At 41.3% G+C, this 20,566-nt stretch overlaps 1 protein-coding gene across 1 annotated transcript in view; it reads right to left on the bottom strand.

Annotated features, from left to right (window-relative positions):
- Positions 1 to 12,217: 12,217 nt before the first annotated feature.
- The window catches only part of LOC120027539 (mediator of RNA polymerase II transcription subunit 30-like), a 53,438-nt gene continuing 45,089 nt past the window's right edge, over positions 12,218 to 20,566 (bottom strand). The window contains exon 5 of the mRNA XM_038972529.1: positions 12,218 to 12,945. Coding sequence (XP_038828457.1) covers positions 12,850 to 12,945 — 96 coding nt within the window. The 3' untranslated portion in view covers positions 12,218 to 12,849. The remainder of the gene's footprint in view (positions 12,946 to 20,566) is intronic.

The raw sequence follows: 20,566 nt of genomic DNA, 5'->3' as shown, positions 1-20,566 counted from the left end.
GCCTTTTTCTATCTAGAATTGTCTGAACGAACTTGTTATATCTCAAGAGCGAAAGTCCCTAGCCTTGCACATTGACTTCACGGGCGAAACCAGAGACATTAACATTTCTGTACATAAACATGTATATTTATTTTCATATGTGAGAAAAACCAGACTGTGTATAGTATGAAATGACAGGGGAAAATAACAGGATTTCTTGGCTGAAGGAATAGTTGATGAGCAAAAAAAAAAAAAATCTGATTTTGTGAGATATACATTTCGTTAACCCTTGTGCTTTGCTGGGGGGGAAAAATAAGTCCATTGTGGTATGGGTCAGATTGACCCGCACAGTGTAAACACACTCGACAGTCAAAGAATCAAGTAAAAACGTTTGTCTTGTCAGACCTTTCATAAAGAAGAAATACCAGAACATTTGATTTCAAAAACTCTACATTGAACTATTTGTTACAAACAAGCATTTTCTGTTTGACCAAGTATGGATTCAGTTTTAAACAATTCCAGGCATTTAATCCTAGTAAAAATTCCCTGTCTTGGATCACCATTTTATTTTAAGAATGTGAAAGGTCAGAATAATAGTAGAGAGAGTGATTTTTGTTTTTTCAGCTTTTATTTCTTTCATCACATTCCCAGTGGGTCAGAAGTTTACATACACTCAATTAGTATTTGGTAGCATTGCCTTTAAATTAACTTTGGTCAAACATTTCGGATAGCCTTCCACAAGCTTCCCACAATAAGTTGGGTGAGTTTTGGCCCATTCCTCCTGACAGAGCTGGTGTACCTGAGTCAAGTTTGTAGGCCTCCTTGCTCGCACACGCTTTTTCAGTTCTGCCCACAAATTTTCTATGGGATTGAGGTCAGGGCTTTGTGATGGTCACTCCAATATCTTGACTTTGTTGTCCTTAAGCCATTTCACCACAACTTTGGAAGTATGCTGGGGGTCATTGTCCATTTGGAAGACCCATTTGCGACCAAGCTTTAACTTCCTGACTGATGTCGCTTCAATATATCCACATAATTTTCTCTCCTCATGATGCCATCTATTTTGTGAAGTGCACCAGTCCCTCCTGCAGAAAAGCACCCCCACAACATGATGCTGCCACCCCGTGCTTCACGGTTGGGATGGTGTTCTTCGGCTTGCAAGCATCCCCCTTTTTCCTCCAAACATAACAATGGTCATTATGGCCAAACAGTTCTATTTTTGTTTCATCAGACCGGAGGACATTTCTCCAAAAAAGTACAGTCTTTGTCCCCATGTGCAGTTGCAAACCGTAGTCTGGATTTTTTTATGGCAGTTTTGGAGCAGTGGCTTCTTCCTTCCTGAGCGGCCTTTCAGGTTAGGTCGATATAGGACTCGTTTTACTGTGGATATAAATACTTTTGTACCGGTTTCCTCCAGCATCTTCACAAGGTCCTTTGCTGTTGTTCTGGGATTGATTTGCACTTCTCGCACCAAAGTACGTTAATCTCTGAGACAGAACACGTCTCCTTCCTGAGCGGTATGGCAGCTGTGTTGTCACATGGTGTTTATACTTGCATACTATTGTTTGTACAGATGAACGTGGTACCTTCAGGCGTTTGGAAATTGCTCCCAAGGATGAACCAGATTTGTGGAGGTCTACAATTTTTTTTTCTGAGGTCTTGGCTGATTTTTTTGGATTATCCCATGATGTCAAGCAAAGAGGCACTGGGTTTGATGGTAGGCCTTGAAATACATCCACAGGTACACCTCAAATTATGTCAATTAGCCTATCAGAAGCTTCTAAAGCCATGACATAATTTTATGTAATTTTCCATGCTGTTTAAAGGCACAGTCAACTTAGTGTATCTAAACTTCTGACCCTCTGGAATTGTGATAGAGTGAAATAATCTGTAAACAATTGTTGGAAAAATTACTTGTCATGCACAAAGTAGATGTCCTAACCGACTTGCCAAAACTATAGTTTGTTAACAAGAAATTTGTGGAGTGGTTGGAAAAACGAGTTTTAATGACTCCAACCGAAGTGTATGTAAACTTCCGACTTCAACTGGATTTATTGAATTCTACACAAATGGTGCTGGTTGTACTGTCTTTGCGAGGGGGGGGCAGAGCAAAACGTGTAGGCCCTGGAACAATTTTGAGCTGACAGTCTACCTTGACTTCACTGTGGTGACCATTCTATATAACCATCTTTAGATGTCCATGTCCTCTCTTCTCTGGATGATGGTTGTCGCATGCTCTCTCTCTCATCTGATGGAGATGGTATGGCAGACTCCACCTCCTGAATCGTCTTCATCAGAGAAATATTCACAATCTGGGTCAACAGTCCTGTCTCTGAAACCTCTTCTTCTATTTCACTGTCACAGTCCAACGTTTGTGATGAGGCTTCAATGACTGAACATCTTTTGGAGCTCATTTATGACTGTCCGTGTCTGAGATCTGCTGCTCTCGCACTGAGAAGGAGAAGCTTGGGAAACTCCTTTCCGCCCAAACATAATTATAAAAGTACAACCAGAACACATCGAAGACACCTCGTTTATTTTGGACCTCTGCAAATATCTATACACATGAAAGCCTCTGGGTCAAAATGACCCACAACAGCATGTTTGTATACACAATCTACAGACATTCCACATGTTGAAGTTAGGTTCATGACCCTAAATGAGGAAAAGTCATTTTCATGGAGAAAGAGGTTAACTAGTATTTTAGACCACTCAAACCTGGAAATGGGTCAAATTGACCTACAACAAAATAGGAGGGTTAATTGTTTTCACATTGTTGCCAATATATATTATTTAGTTTCCATGGAATAAAACCATCCCTTTTTGCTTTTAAAATCTTCATATATAGAGCAACTGCAACCATTATAGAAATAAATCTGTGTTACCATGTCAGTTAATTCATAATCACCATGGAGACAAGATGATACCAATCTAGAATTGGATTTGCTGTGAGCATTTCAATGGCAGCTGGGTCTCTTGAACAGATCGAGGGTTTTCGCTTGTTGCTAGAGTGTATTTTAGATTCACCATGTGTTTTTGTCACTGTCCACATCTGCAAACTCATTGATAGTTTTGGGAAAACTCTGGCAATTCTCTTACTGTCATATCTGGTACAAATATAACTCAACTCAAAACAGTAATGTTGTAAAACAACTCTCATTTAAACATGTCCTTCCATAAAACCAGAGGATACCAGACATTCTATGGTTTATCAATGCATGGCATCTGTATCAGTGTGGTTGGATGTGCAGCATGGTTCTGTCTGTGATTGTGCCTTTTTTCCCCCATTTTTTTTTTCAATCAAATTTTTGTTTTTGAGCTCATGGTAAACAAACTGTCAGAAGAGGAGCGCCATACAGGGCTCTCGTTCACCTTGACGTACACTGGAGATTTAGCACCGCTTTCATTCATTCTTGACCGCTCTTCTGTCGGCTATTAAACTCTGGTGATGGCCGACGACGCACCTGCATGACCACTTCTATGGAATTATTTATCAGTACTTGACTGTATCAGACAGACAAGATTTTTTTTTTAACGATGTAATTTGCTCCCAGCTGTCCTGATGCCTTCCTCCTGCCTACCTTGTAATTAACAAATTACTTTTATAGAGGTAAATGAAATAGAAACATGCCAATTTTTGTAAGAATGATTTATAATAAAAAAACATTTGATCATTGATGCGTGACTGTTTATTGCTGTGAGGCAATGTCTAGCCTACTGTTGAGCATAGTAATGTCGAGTTACATTACAGAATAGACTAGGCACTTTTTTTTGGTTTAAAACCCCTGTAGGTCTATGCCCTTGGATTGCAATATCTACTAAGCTAACATGGAATTGTTTTAAGATTGTCATATCATTTAGAAATTTGATTTTGAATTTTATGACCCCTGTAGGTATAAAAAACCTAGCCCTCACCCTCCGATCCAACAGGTCTCAGATGTGCTCAATGGGATTGAGATCCGGGCTCTTCGCTGGCCATGGCAGAACACTGACAGTCCTGTCTTGCAGGAAATCACGCACAGAACGAGCAGTATGGCTGGTGGCTTTGTCATGCTGAAGGGTCATGTCAGGATGAGCCTGCAGGAAGGGTACCACATGAGGGAGGAGGATGTCTTCCCTGTAACGCACAGCGTTGAGATTGCTTGCAATGACAACGAGCACAGTCCGATGATGCTGTGACACACCGCCCCAGACCATGACGGACCCTCCAAATCGATCCCGCTCCAGAGTACAGGCCTTGGTGTAACGCTCATTCCTTCGATGATAAACACGAATCCGACCATCACCCCTGGTGAGACAAAACTGCGACTCGTCAGTGAAGAGCACTTTTTGCCAGTCCCGTCTGGTCCAAAGACGGTGGGTTTGTGCCCATAGCAACATTGTTGCCGGTGATATCTGGTGAGGACCTGCCTTACAACAGGCCTACAAGCCCTCAGTCCAGCCTCTCTCAGCCTATTGCGGACAGTCTGAGCACTGATGGGGGGATTGTGCGATCCTGGTGTACCTCGGGGCAGTCGTTGTTGCCATCCTGTACCTGTCCCGCAGGTGTGATGTTTGGATGTATCGATCCTGTGCAGGTGTTGTTACACGTGGTCTACCACTGCGAGGACGATCAGCTGTCCGTCCTGTCTCCCTGTAGCGCTGTCTTAGGCGTCTCACAGTACGGACATTGCAATTTATTGCCCTGGCCTCATCTGCAGTCCTCATGCCTCCTAGCGGCATGCCTAAGGCACGTTCACGCAGGGACCCTGGGCATCTTTCTTTTGGTGTTTCTCAGAGTCAGTAGAAAGGCCTCTTTAGTGTCCTAAGTTTTCATAACTGTGACCTTAATTGCCTACAGTCTGTAAGCTGTTAGTGTCTTAATGACCGTTCCACAGGTGCATGTTCATTAATTGTTTATGGTTCATTGAACAAGCATGGGAAACAGTGTTTAAACCCTTTACAATGAGGATCTGTCAAGTTATTTGGATTTTTACAAATTATCTTTGAAAGACAGGAAAAAGAGACGTTTCTTTTTTTGATCATGTCACCAGAATAAGATCCTTGATATTTATTGCAAAGGCGCATCATGCTCATCACCTTGCACTTTCACCACCCTGTGAAATTAATTATAATTATTTCATCTGTATCCTAATAAACTGCATGCTTTCCCGGACGAGTCATAGTGGGAGTACTACACAACATGTCATCGCGTGACTCCAAGTTACTTCGACATGATGGGTAATTATATCAATATTTGCGCACAAAGGCATTTCCACTGACATTTCTAGCATAATTTATTTTACTGACACAAAAAGATACCACCTTTGTCTAGCGTATTTTGTCGACATTTGGAATGGAATATAACTAACATTGGAATATAACATTTAATAATAACTTAACTCAATTCAGTGTAACATTGATACTATTGCACAATTCTAATTTGTACATAGGTCACAAATAAAGCTATCCCCAGTAAAATTGGAGCACAACTCAGTAGCCCACCACCTGCACTGCTCACACCTAATCCAGTCCCCACCTGTGACTGAAAAAAGGGGGAGAGATGCCAATTGAAAAGCTCTCTCTTAAAAACGTAGCAAGCTATGTGACATAAAATGCAGTGTAAAATAGATAAAAGGCTATAAAGTAACATTAACTGTAATGCTATCAGTCACTAGTGGAAACATTTATAACTGCAAATAAGTTAAGTTATCTTTTTCATGTATTTTACCTCAGACGATCTGGTAGTAAGGTTGCTAGCAAGCACTCCTAGCACCTTATGCTGACTAGCATTTACTGATAGTGAAGTTGCTAGCTAGCGAGTTAGCATAAACTAGTGCTAACTGGGCTAGTCATCGTCTAAATGACAGGTAGAAACACATTCATAACCATAAAGGGGAAACTAGCCCCCAGGGGCCAGCTACCCCCTTTACTAAAAAAATACCTACATTTCTCTCTAAACAAGTGGATTATGTATCTTAAGGCTTTCCTACTTGTGTATCTAAAAAATATATATATATATAGATTTAACGTTATTGGAATATATCTACAACTTTTTCAAAATGGCAAAAAAATTACAAATTTATCACAATTGTTTTGAAATATCTCCAAAAGTTGTGATGACACAGGACATTTTTTGTTGAGCAAGAGCAGTGACAACCAGGAAAAGAATTTGTTGACATCTTGTGGTCTTAATGTGAATTACAGGGGGGTTTACCTTGTACCCTACTTTACTAGCATAAAAACTTTGGCTGGAAACCTGATTTGTGAAAATAAATCATGATCCACTATCCAGCTATTGATTCTTATTCTGTGGAAGGAGTGTCTTTGCTTTCCTCCCTATTCTGCTTCCCAAATGACACCATATCCCCTACATAATCATAATGCACTGCTTTCGACCGGAGACCCATGCGCTCTGGTCAAAAGTAGTGCACTATATAGGGAACAGTGTGAAATTTGGGATGGAGTTGCATAATATGTCCTCTAACATTTCCCTGTGGACCATAACCTCATAACACAACATGGATATGACCCCAACCATCTTAATTATTTATCGTAATCTGAAGCTAATATTGATATTAATATGAGACCTGATAGCCTGCGGCCTCCCTTTCTGTTTCTCTACTGTCAGCCACAGTCCATCTTTCCTCCCATAGCCGGCCGTAACCTTATGCAAAAAAAAAAAAACCTTGCTGGCAGAACTTTTTAGGGCCCCCCTCTTGGCAGCGGAGAGAAAAATGTGTGGTTTTGCCATGGGTTTGATAGAAAAGTTTGCAGTTTAAATGCAAATTTCCTACAATTCTACATATTTTGCCATGGCTTATGCCATTTTAAAGACATCTGAGAGAGTGACTAAAAAAATCAATGGGGGCCCGCTGGAAGTCCGGGCCCCTGTGCACGTCCCCTGCATACCTGGTTCGTAATTCAGCCATGATTACTACAAGGTTTAGATATCTGGCTAGACTAACTTACCTAGCAACCTAAAACATTTTAGCCAACATGGGCTTACCGAGGGATTGTAAGAAAACTACTTGGAGTAACAGGCTACCTACCCCACATTCCTGACTAGTAGTTATTTAATGCTCTGGTGTTTTCACATATTTAAAGCTATTCAGTCAAATGTTGAAAGTTAATAGATTAGAAATGTAATTAGTTAAGAATGTTCGGTAAGGTTGGAAAACAGAAGTCGTAATCTTGATTTGAACTGGCAACCTAGCGGATCGCAACACGCATGTAATGCCTCCAACCTACCTTTTTTTTTTGGACTCACCTGTAAACTACCTACTTTCATCCAACCAATCACATTAGTTCTGCTCAAGGCGGAGCTTCCCTCAGAACATGATTGAGGCCGATGTGATACTGATGATTTGTCGAGACTGATGGTTTGTTTACGTAGCAGGTTAGGATAATAAACGTAGCAGGTTAGGAGAATGAGGGGTTGGATTTAATCTGTATTGCGGGAGAACCGTGTTATAGCATTCGCAGTCACGGTAAACGCTGCATATGTCGACCTAATTGGAAATTACCTTTACATTGTACCGCAGATCTTCCACGATACAGATTGAATCCAACCTGAGGTTAACGTCTTATGGCTGCAATCCCGCTACCGGGATCGATATGACAACAGCCAGTGATAGTGCAGGGCGCCTAATTCAAACAACAGAAATCTCATAATTAAAATTCCTCAGACATTCATGTGTCTTATATCATTTTAAAGGTAATCTTGTTGTTAATCCCACCAAAGTGTCCGATTTCAAATATGCTTTTCAGCGAAAGCACTACAAACGATTGTTAGGTCACCACAAAACCACAATAAGCACAGCCATTTTTCCAGCGAAAGATAGCTTTCACAAAAACCAGAAAGAGAAAATGAATCACTAACCTTTGATTATCTTCGTCAGATGACACTCATAGGACTTCATGTTACACAATGCATGCATGTTTTGTTTGATAAAGTTCATATTTACAGTAATCCCTCGTTTATCGCGGGGGTTACGTTCCGAAAATGACCCGCGATAAGTGAAATCCGCGAAATAGAATTTTTTTTTTTTTTTTACAATTAGCAACTATTACATGTATACAAATACAGTGACTCACGTGTAGGCCGTTTCACTGCTCTTCAGACTGGGCCGCTGCATCCTGACTGCGCTCTGCAGTGTTCTCTTCTTCTGAAGCCCGCGGTGCAGGTGTGTTTGTTCGGGAGAAGAACATAGTGATAGGCAGCTGTTGTCGCTCTTTTTTCTTCTTTGCAAAAAGATCCTTGTACACCGACATGCCACCATCGATTACGTTGGAGAACTGTAATGAACGGCTCATCAAAGGGTCCCATTCCTCAGCTACTCGCTTAAGTTCAGTGGCCATTCGCACCATGGTTGCTAAGCGAAAAAAAATTTTGCCAAGCTGTTTTATGTACGTACACATAACTGCACGAGACGACAAAATGATAGCACAATTCGTAGCATGTTTTGATACAAGAAGCGGGAGTGAGTTTTTAGCGAATCAGAATGCAGAGCACAATGCACCAAAAAAAAAAAAAAAATGCATTATGAAAATCCGCGAAATAGCGAATCCGCGATAAGTGAACCGCGAAGTGGCGAGGGATCACTGTATATCAAAAAATCTGAGTTTACATTGGCGCGTTAGATTCACTAGTTGCAAAAACATCAAGTGATTTTGCATAGCCACATCGTTTCAACAGAAATACTCATCATAAATGTAGATGATAATACAAGTTATACACATGGAATTATAGATATACCTCTCCTTAATGCAACCGCTGTGTCAGATTTTAAAAAAACTTTACGGATAAATAAACCATGCAATAATCTGAGACGGAGCTCAGAACAATAGCCAAATTAGCCGCCATGTTGGACTCAACAGAAACCACAAAATACATGATAAATGTTTCCATACCTTTGATGAACTTCATCAGAATGCAGTCCTAGGAATCCCAGGTCCACAATAAATGCTTGATTTGTTCGATAATGTCCGTTATTTATGTCCAATCAGCTACTTTCGAATTGTTTACCAAACGCCCTAATGACAAAACAAAAACACTCGAAATTGAGCTCAGATGCATCCTGTTTCCATGGATCATCCTTGAGATGTTTCTACAACGTAATTGGAGTCCACCTGCGGTAAATTAAATTGATTGGACATGATTTGGAAAGGCACACACCTGTCTATACAAGGTCCCACAGTTGTCAGAGCAAAATCCAAGCCTTGAGGTTGAAGGAATTGTACGTAGAGCTCCAAGACAAGATTGTGTTGAGGCACAGATCTGCGGAAGAGTACCAAAAAATGTATTTAGAATTGAAGGTCCCCAAGAACACAGTGGCCTACATCATTCTTAAATGGCAGAAGTTTGGAACCACCAAGACTCTTCCTAGAGCTGGCCGCCCGGCCAAACTGAGCAACCGGGGGAGAAGGGCCTTGGTCAGGGAGGTGACCAAGAAACCCGATGGTTCACCCTGACAGAGCTCCAGAGTTCCTCTGTGGAGATGGAAGGACAACCATCTCTGCAGCACTCCACCAATCAGGCCTTTATTGTAGAGTGCCCAGACGGAAGCCACTGCTCAGTAAAAGCCACATGACGGCCTGGTTTGAGTTTGCCACAAGGCACCTAAAGGACTTTCAGACTATGACAAACAAGATTCTCTGGTCTGATGAAACCAAGATTGAACTCTTTGGCCTAAATGCCAAGCGTCACGTCTGAAGGAAACCAGGCACCACTCATCACTTGGCCAATACCATCCATACGGTGAAACTTGGTGGTGGCAGTATCATGCTGTGGTATGTTTTTCAGTGGCAGGGACTGGGAGACTAGTCAGGATCGAGGGAAAGATGAACGGAGCAAAGTACAGAGATCCTTGATGAAAACCTGCTCCAGAGCGCTCAGGACCTCAGACTCAGATCGCTGCCAAAGGTGCTTTAACAAAGTACTGAGTAAAGGGTCTGAATGTTTATGTTATTGTGATAGTTTTTTTTCTTTGTAATATTGCAAAAATGTCCAAACCTGTTTTTGCTTTGTCATTATGGAGTATTGTGTGTAGATTGATGAAAGGAAAAACATTTGAATCAATTTTAGAATAAGGTTGTAACAAAATGTGGGAAAAGTGAAGGGGTCTCAATACTTTCCGAATGCACTGTACGTAAAGAGATCATCTGTCCCGACAAATCATCAGTATAATAACACCAGGATTCAATCAAAGGGTCAGGGGGCCCCAGTGGCCGCGGGGCCCTAATAAATAGTTTGTCGCTTATAGGCTGGGCCGGCACTGTTTCTGGCTGTAATTAAAATAAAATAAAGTTTTAAAGCCTGGGGACAATCCAAAAAGACCACAAAGAGACTTCCCCACTTGATCTGGCTGTCCTCGTGAGCAGTGAGAACACAGATATAAAAATAGAACAGAAAGAAACGGTGTTGGCCTAAATCACAGCAGGATTTATTGCCCCATAGAATTACAAAAGTTAACGAGACATTGTGATGATCATAAAAAGTCCAGTAGATGCTGCATTGTCACTTTTACATCGAGCATCCAACCACACAAAACAACAAAAATACAATACACAAAACTCCATCTTCGTTTTACCACACTATCATTTTCATGGTGCAAAAGATCCCAGATCTGTGCTGGGAAAAAATAATGCAGACCTCAATCTGGCAGTGAATCAATTTGAAACTTATTTTCAACAATGTGCCCTAGTATTTTTTTACATATCTGTGCTCTCCTGCACGACACAAATGTTGCCCTATATGTCCTTTTAGCTAAAATGGTTAAGGAATGTATAAAAACATCTTCAGGGAAATCGAACATCAAAACCCCTTTAAATGGGTAATCTGAGTATTTGTCAAATATCTTAGGATAGAGATTAAATATATATAATGTTGTACGAATGTCTACATATTGCCCTGCATTTATACCTACAATAAATCAACAGTTGCTTTTAATTCTACTGAAAGCCATGACTATAGTCTTTCAAACCACAACTCTGAAAGTCTTCTTAATAACCATATTGTAGGCGATAACTACACTCACCGGCCAGTGTGTTAGGTACAACATCCCGTTCACACACATGGATCGCTCCTAAAGAGAGTGAGTCACGTGGCTTGCTGGATAAAGCAGGCAGACGGGCACCGAGGCATTCGTTTACTGTGCGATTGAATGTTAGAATTTGGCAAAAGAAGTGGCCTAATCGACTTTGAGCATGGTATGATCGTCGGTGCCAGGCAAGCCGGATCCAGTATCTCAGAAACGGACGCTCTCCTGGGATTTTCACGAATGACCGTGTCTAGGGTTTACTGAGAACGGTGCGACAAATAAAAAACATCCAGTCGGCGGCAGTCCTGTGGGCGAAAACAGCTCGTTGATGAGAGAGGTCGAAGGAGAATGGCAAGACTCGTGCAAGTTAACAAGTGGGCCACGAACAAACAAATAACGGCGCAGTACAACAGTGGTGTGCAGAACAAAATCTCAGGACACACAACTCGTTGGTCCTTGTCATGGATGGGGCTATTGCAGCAGTTGACCACACCGGGTTCCACTCCTATATCAGCTAAAAACAAAAAGAAGCTGCTCCAGTGGGCACACGGTCACCAACACTGGACAACTGAGGAGTGGAAAAACATTGCCTGGAACATGACAGCAAGTTCAGTTTACTTGAGTGGTCTGCGGAGTCCCCAGGGGCAGTAGGTAGCCAAGTGGTTAGAGCGCTGGACTAGTAACCAAAAGGTTGCAAGATAGAATCCCGGAGCTGACAAGGTAAATATCTGTCGTTCTGCCCCTGAACAAGGCAGTTAACCCACTGTTCCTAGGCCGTCATTGAAAATAAGAATTTGTGGTCTAAGGCAGTGCTAGCTGTGGTTCGAGTCCAGGCTCTGTCGCAGCCGGCCTCAACCGGGAGGCCCATGGGGTGGCGCACAATTGGCCCAGCGTCGTCCGGGTTAGGGAGGGTTTGGCAGGCAGGGATATCCTTGTCTCATCGCGCACTAGCGACTCCTGTGGCGGGCCGAGCGCAGTGCACGCTGACACGGTCGCCAGGTGTACGGTATTTCCTCCGACCCATTGGTGCGGCTGGCTTCCGGGTTGGATAGGCATTGTGTCAAGAAGCTGTGTCGCTTGGTGGGTTCTGTTTCGGAGGACGCATGGCTCTGGACCTTCGCCTCTCCCGAGTCCGTACGGGAGTTGCAGCGATGAGACAAGACTGTAACAACTACCAATTTGGATAACACGAAATTGGGGAGAAAAAAGGGGTGAAAAACAAAAATACGAATTTGTTCTTAATTAACTGACTTGTCTAGTTAAAAAAATATATATAATCTATCCAATAGAGCATCTTTGGGATGAGGTATGGGACTGCGCAGTCCACTCAAGTAAACTGAACTCTGTCATGTTCCAGGCAATGTTTTTCCACTCCTCATTTATCCAGTGTTGGTGATTGTGTGCCCACTGAATGTACCACCATCCAATCTGCAGCAACTGCATGATGCCATCGCTTCAGCATGGACCAAAATCCCTGTGGAACGTTTCTGACACCTTGTATAATGCCCAAAGAATTCAGGCTGTTCTGGGGGCAGGGGGGTCTGACCCTAGTACTAAATGGGTGTGCCTAATAAATTGGCCGGTTAGTGTATATCAGCATTTCCCCATTGCATGATTTATCTTCATTCTTCTTTGCTTTCTTCCCCCCTCTTCTCTCCCAACTCGTCTTGTGGTACTGAGAGTGGTATATTGTGAAAGCTTGCATTTCTTAAGTGCCACCTTAGAGGGACCCTGTCACTTATCCAGTTAATAACCATATCTTCCTGTCGGTGGTGTGTGTGTATATATGTTTGTGTATGTATGCACGCCTGCGCCTGTGTGTCACACTCTGTGTCGCCGTGTTTGCCATTCAACTCCTAACAGCCAGCATGGAGTTTATCTCCCAGATGAGGTTTCGGAGCTGGTCCATTATCTGCTTCAGCTGTTGGTTCTTCTGTTTGAGCTTCTGTAATAAAGCACATGAAATCACATTGTCAGAGCCGATCAAACAAGCCGTAGCCACACAAGTATTTACACAGTGGTGGTTGGTTGATAAGATGCCTTTGAAAAGCTTTGGAAGGGGCAATAGGTTCAAGAGCCTCAACTGAAAGAACATACGGTCGTTTTTCATGGGAGGATTGTCTTTTTGTTTTTCAACTAGGAGAGCTGATTGGCTGACATGATCAATCCCTGCAGTAGTTTAATCTCTAAACTAACACATCTGGCCCTAACTCACAGGTATAGTACACAACCCAACAGGGCAAAGTCAATCACTCACAGACAGTTTGCCTGCAGATTAACTTTGAATACACAAGTCCAATCTTAGTCAACAGCTGCGGTTTACTCAAGTGCCTTATTGCTGAGGTTTAGGCACAAACAAATAATGGCAGAGCTTAAGCTGCTCCAAAAGCCCACCTGCCAACAGTGTCCTTATAGGACTTAAGTCAGGCCCTAGCACCAGCGTTGGAGAAGTCTGACTAGCTATCAGAAGATAGCATGGGGAGAGATACACTCAGGAGCTACTGTATCTGCAATACAGTGCTGTGAAAGTATTGCCCCTTTGATTTTTGCATTTTAAGTTATGCAACACCCAATTCCCCTGTGTGAAAAGGTAATTGCCCCCTTACACGAAATAACTGGTTGTGCCACCTTTAGCTGCAATGACTGCCACCAAATGCTTCCTGTAGTTGTTGATCAGTCTCTCACATCGCTGTGGAGGAATTTTGGCCCACTCTTGCATGCAGAACTGCTTTACCTCAGCGACATTTGTGGGTTTTGAAGCAGGAACTGCTCGTTTCAAGTCTTGCCACATCTCAATTGGGATTAGGTCTGGACTTTGACTAGGCCATTCCATACCTGAAGGGCACATTTTGGCATTTGCTGTATGATCGATGAGAAACTCCGTATTGCAAATGTACGGTCCCTTACTAGTCGTCTGCGAATGTTTGTAAAATTTGCCGACGGCGGCCAGATCTTCTGGGAAATCATCGAACGAAGTCTCTCGGACATTCGGTTTCCGTTTTATAAAATGTTAAAATTTTGGTCATTTTTCTGCTGTCCCGGTAAATTCCACCAGATGGCGAATGGAATCTTATTGCAAATGTACAAAACATCACCAATCACGACATGGCCATTTCTTAGAAATGGAAAAGACTTCGAAGACGAAACTTGGTGAGCATAGGTTTGGACTAATGGGCTGTTAGCCCCGAAAAAGACGGCGTCGAGGCCTCAACGCTTTGAGTTAAGGCCATTTTTCTGGGATTAAAGGTCAAAAACTAAAATAGAGCGCTAATTTGACCGCTTCACGTCAAAGTACATGAACCTACAGTGTAAGGAAAAAAGAAACAGACATTTATCTATCGTAATTTAAGAGAAATCGTACAATGTACAATTGGTGATGTTCAGAGAAATGTTTTTTTTTCACAAAAAAGTTACAGATCCAGTTGCGGCATGTTCAGACGAATCCGTTAAGGTGGGTTTCGGAACTCTACGTGATTTCTGTGATTTTCTGAAATAACACTCAATCATTCAACCCTCTGTAAATAAGTCAGTTCTTAACGTAAAGACTTAAAACTCTAAATTCTGTAAAAGCCTACCCCAAGGAGGATATGTGTTCACTTTCAGCTTCCTGTGTCAACCGGAAGTGCCTTAAATTGGGGTCATAGAGGCTGTTTTGAAGGGTTAAAAAGGTCAGATCTTTTCAAAACTTCATGTGTGGTTAGGCAACCACACATAATTCAGTCATTTCCCCCAACAGATGTCAAAGAAAAGCACTCACACACACACACACAGCAAGGATGGAGTGACACAGTGCGGTGCTTAACCTGTCTGGCCCAGGCGTTCCGCTAGCGGAACTCCTCCCACATTCCACTGAAAAGGCAGAGCGCGAAATTCAAAAAATATTTTTTAGAAATATTTAACTTTCACACATTAACAAGTCCAATACAGCAAATGAAAGATACACATCTTGTGAATCCAGTCAACATGTCCGATTTTTTTAATGTTTTACAGCGAAAACAGCACGTATATTTATGTTAGCTCACCACCAAATACAAAGAAGGACAGACATTTTTCACAGCACAGATAGCATGCACAAAGCCAACCTAACTAACCAAGAACCAACCAAACTAACCAAGAAACAACTTCATCAGATGACAGTCTTATAACATGTTACACAATAAATCGATGTTTTGTTCGAAAAATGTGCATATTTGAGGTATAAATCAGTTTTACATTGCAGCTACCATCACAGCTACCGTCAAAAATAGCACCGAAGCAGCCAGAGTAATTATAGAGACCAACGTGGAATACCTAAATACTCATCATAAAACATTTCTGAAAAATGCATCGTGTACAGCAAATGAAAGACAAGCATCTTGTGAATCCAGCCAATATTTCAGATTTTTTAAGTGTTTTACAGCGAAAACACAATATAGCATTATATTAGCTTACTACAATAGCCTACCACACTTCCGCATTCATTCATCAAGGCACGTTAGCGATAGCAATAGGCACGTTAGCGTTAGCGAATAAACCAGCAAAATATATTAATTTTCACTAACCTTCATAAACCTTCCTCAGATGACAGTCCTATAACATCAGGTTATACATACACTTATGTTTTATTCGAAAATGTGCATATTTAGAGCTGAAATCAGTGGTTATCCATTATGCTAACGTAGCTTCTTTTTACCAGAATGTGCGGATATTTCTATTAGACTCTCACCTATTCTGACCAAATAGCTATTCATAAACATTACAAAAAAATACATGTTGTATAGGAAATGATAGATACACTAGTTCTTAATGAAATCGCAGTGTTAGAATTCTAAAAATATCTTCATTACGACATAAGGCTTATGTTATAACGAGAGAGTGGCCAAAACCTGGGCGCAAAACTACTAGTATACAGTTCGACAGATATATGAAATAGCATCACAAAATGGGTCCTACTTTTGGTGATCTTCCATCAGAATGTTGGACAAGGGGTCCTTTGTCCAGAACAGTCGTTGTTTGGATTTAGAACATCGTTTTTCCCTCTTGAATTAGCAAGCACACTGGCCAAGTGGCGCGAAGCTCTCCTTTCTGAACAAAGGCACACAACGCAACACGCCTAACGTCCCGAATAAATTTCAAAAATCTAATAAAACTATATTGAAAAAACATACTTTACGATGATATTGTGACATGTATCAAATAAAATCAAAGCCGGAGATAGTAGTCGCCTATAACGACGGCTTTTCAGAAGGCAATTCCAGGTCCACCTTCGCGCTTTCCAGAAAACAGGAAATGGATGACTCGTCGTGCGAAGAGGATATAATCCACCTCAGACCAAGAAAAACAATTCATTTCTTCTCTCACTTCATCTTGACATCTAGGGGAAGGTGTATGACGTGCATGTATACTCATACGTATCATGCCCATTTATAGGCAGGCCCTTGAACAGAGCATCATTTTCAGACTTTCCACTTCCTGGTCAGAAAGTGTGCTGCCAAATGAGTTCTGTTTTACTCACAGACAAAATTCAAACGGTTTTAGAAACTAGAGAGTGTTTCCTATCCAATAGTAATAATAATATGCATATTGTACGAGCAAGAATAGAGTACGAGGCCGTTTAAATTGGGCAGGATTTTCCCCCAAAGTGTAAATAGCGCCCTCTATCCTCAACAGGTTAAAGACACACAGAGCCTGCAATGGCATTACCATAATCGCTAGGCTGTGCCGAGTTCAACGAGATGCCCCGCTTGACTGTAGCTCGCTCGGTCTGAGCGCAGCGACCATGAAAAAAAGTAGGCCCATAATGAAGCCTGGCCCTAAATGTCAGGTGCTTTTGGGTGACAGCGGGAGAACCGTTAGGGTTAGAAGCACAATTCGACCTCAGGAACGTTCCTGAGGTCCTCCCGAGATCTGCAAGCCTAACTTTGACCGTGTGGCATTAACCTTTAACAGTGAAAAGGTGTTTACATCAAACAGTTTGCAATGACTTCTCTCCCCATAGGAATACATAGGCTTCAGGTTGAATTTATGGGAGAAGGCAATGTGGGTTATGAATGACTTATGAACCTGTCTTCGATGACTATCCATCAGGCAACTATGAGGTCTACCTCTGTTGATTCTAAGCTTCCTGGAGCAACCGGAAGTGATTAAATTCACCTTGAAGGTGTTTTGATATACCAAACCTGCAGTTTGTATAACTCACTGCATTCAACCCTGTGTAGATCAGTCAATTCTGTAAGAGGATACCCCAATGAGGATATGTGTTTACTTTTAGCTTCCTGTGACAACCGGAAGTGCCTTAACTTCTTGAGGGCAGGGGGCAGCATTTTCACTTTCGGGAAAATAGCATGCCAAAATTCAACTGCTTGCTACTCATCCCCAGAATATAAGATATGCATATTATTAGTATATTTGGATAGAAAAAACACTGAAGTTTCTAAAAAACTGTTTGAATCATGTCTGTGAGAATAACAGAACTTATGTAGCAGGCAGAACCCTGAGGACAAACCATTCAGAATTTGTATTTTTTTGATGTCACTGTCTTTTCAATAAGTTTTTTTAGAGACACCAGATTTCTAATGGACTTGCTTGCAGTTCCTACCGCTTCCACTGGATGTCACCAGTCCTTGGAAATCGGTTGAGGTTATTCCTTTGTGTAGTGAAGAAGTAGGGCTATCGTAAATGAGGGTCACATGAAGTAAATATTTTGAGAGAGTCACGTTACAAAAAAAGATTCTTTTTGTATTGAACACAGATCATCCCGTCTTCAAATTGATCGATTATTAACGTTTAAAAATACCTAACGTTGTATTACCAAAGTAGTTTGAAATGTTTTGGTAAAGTTTACATGTAACTTTTGATATATTTTGTATGACTTGGCGAAAGTTGGAAGCTGTGTTTTTCTGGATGAAACGGTCAAAATAAATTGACATTTTGGATATATATCGACGGAATTAATCGAACAAAAGGACCATTTGTGATGTTTATGGGACATATTGGAGTGCCAACAAAATAATTTCGTCAAAGGTAAGGCATGATTTATATTTTATTTCTGCGTTTTGTGTCGTGCTTGCAGTGATGAAATATGCTTCTCTCTTTTGTTTACTTTTGTGCTATCATCAGATAATAGCATCTTATGCTTTCGCCGAAAAGCTTTTTTGAAATCTGACATGTTGGCTGGATTCACAACGAGTGTGGCTTTAATTTGGTATCTTACATGTGTGATTTAATGAAAGTTAGATTTTTATATCATGTTATTTGAATATGGCACGCTGTATTTTCCCTGGCTATTGGCCGGTGGGACACGTCCCACCTGCCCCAGAGAAGTTAAATTGGGGTCATAGTGGCTGTTTCGAAGGGTTAAAAGTTTCCAAAACTTCATGTGTGATTAGGCAACCCTCATGAACTGTAATTCAGTCATATCTCCCAACAGATGTCAAATAAAAAACTCTCATACACACACACACAGCAAGGATGGTGGATGGTTCACTGACTTTTAGGGTTGGAAACCGACTTCCTATGATCGTACATGGCAAATGGACATAACATCCTGATTTGGCACATTCAATACTTTCATATTGCATTTGGACAATTCTTATGGTATTTGGCCATGATTCACTGATTTTTGACTGACTTTCTATGATATCATATTGCAAATGGACATAACATCCTGATTTGGCACTTTCATATTGCATTTGGACATTTCTTATGACATTTGGCAATGGTTCATTGATGTTTGACTTCCTATGAAATCTTATTGCGAATGGACAAAACATATGCCTTTATGGACAATTTTATGTTCATACAGTTCTTATACATGTGTAATTGACAAAACAATCGAAAGAATTTCGAAAAACGGTACAGAAAGCACTTTTTTAAGGGGGTGATACGTTTTAGATTTTTTTTTCAAATTTTCTCAATTTGACCCTTGGGTCTTGACTTGCATTTGCAATATGAACATTTACGGTGGAGCGCGCTCGCCATCTGTTGGATTTTTGCTGTGTGACACTTGGCATTTGCAATCAGTTTTGAATGAAACGTCGTCCATTTGAGTGGTATTGTAAATCGTGTATATGTTTCGTACGCTGCCAATAAGTTCCCCTTCATTTTAGTCCATTTCAGGGGGGTATTCCCTTACAAAACTTAAAATGTCTTGCTTTTTAACCATTTTCATTTAGACTTGATTGTATGTTTTGGATCATTGTCTTTCTGCATGACCCAACTGCGCTTCAGCTCACAGAGGGGTGGTCTGACATTCTCTGATGCACAACAGAATTAACCTGGATGATCATCAAGACTCTTGGAAGAATGTTCTATGGACAGATGGAGTCAAAAGTATAACTGAGAATGGTTAAAAAGCAACAAGTTTTGGAATGGCTTAGTCAAAGTCCAGACTTAATCCCAATTGTGATTTTGTGGCAAGACTTGAAACGAGCAGTTCATGATTCAAAACCCACAAATGTCTCTGAGTTAAAGCAGATCTGCATGCAAGAGTGGGCCAAAATCCCTCCACAGTGATGTGGGAGACTGATTTACAACTACAGGAAGCATTTAGTGGCAGTCATTGCAGCTAAAAGATGGCCCAACCAGTTATTGAGTGCAAGTGGGCAATTACTTTTTCACACAGGGGAAAAAATGGGTGTTACATAACTTTGTTAATTAGATAAATAAGTAACTTTGTTATTTATAAACTCAAGTTCTCTTTATTTAATATTAGGTTTTGGTTGAAGATCTGATAACATTCAGTATCAAACATAAGCAAAAATAGAGAAAATCCGAAAGAGGGCAATACTTTTTCACGGCACTGTATATTAAGATGAAATCCATTTTGCGCTCTCTAATGCTCCTTTAGCCGTGACTAATTACCAGCCATTTTTGCGAGCGCAGATAACACCTTCAGCAATCGATTTCACACAGCCCCTCTTAATATAAACTATTTATCTGATTGTCCTTGAAGATATTCCTGAGTGGAACATTTGGAACGGTTCCAGTGTGTCTCTCGGGGGTTCTCTCTCTTTTGCCACCAGCCTTTCACAATGAGTCACTGGGAGGGAGGAGTGTGTACTGTACTGTACGGGATGTACTTCATTAACCCCACCAGCGACTCTAAATAAAGATGTTCTTTATCCTCTGAGTTGAGGGATTTCTCAGTAAATCTTTGGAATTTCAGTTCAGTCATGAGACTCACACAGCAAGCTGTAAGGCTCCGATATACTGTTGAGTCATACATAAGCATTCCAAACATGCAGCGATCCCTCTATAAACTGTACATATATGGATTGTTAGATAGTGTGATGATAAAAACCAACAAACTAGTCAGAAATCCTTAAAAAAAAACTCAGATGACTGAATTAACTGTTACTTCAACCTTCCCTTCCATTGGGAGAAAAACGTAAGACAGTGGAATATGTTTTTAACACTCATATTTCAGAGCTGCAGGTCTATGAACGATCCCACTGCTGATGGAAAGGGATGGCTCTGACAGTTCTGACTGGTTGGTCAAATCTGAGAGAGAACAGCCTTGCCTTCCGCTCCTCTGACAGCCTAGCCTGCCTTCCGCCACACGGTCCAACTCCCTCCCTCACTTCAGG

The sequence above is a fragment of the Salvelinus namaycush genome, chromosome 32 (genome assembly GCF_016432855.1).
Source record: "Salvelinus namaycush isolate Seneca chromosome 32, SaNama_1.0, whole genome shotgun sequence".
Lineage (NCBI taxonomy): Eukaryota > Metazoa > Chordata > Actinopteri > Salmoniformes > Salmonidae > Salvelinus > Salvelinus namaycush.
This window is presented reverse-complemented; position numbering and strand designations above follow the sequence as displayed.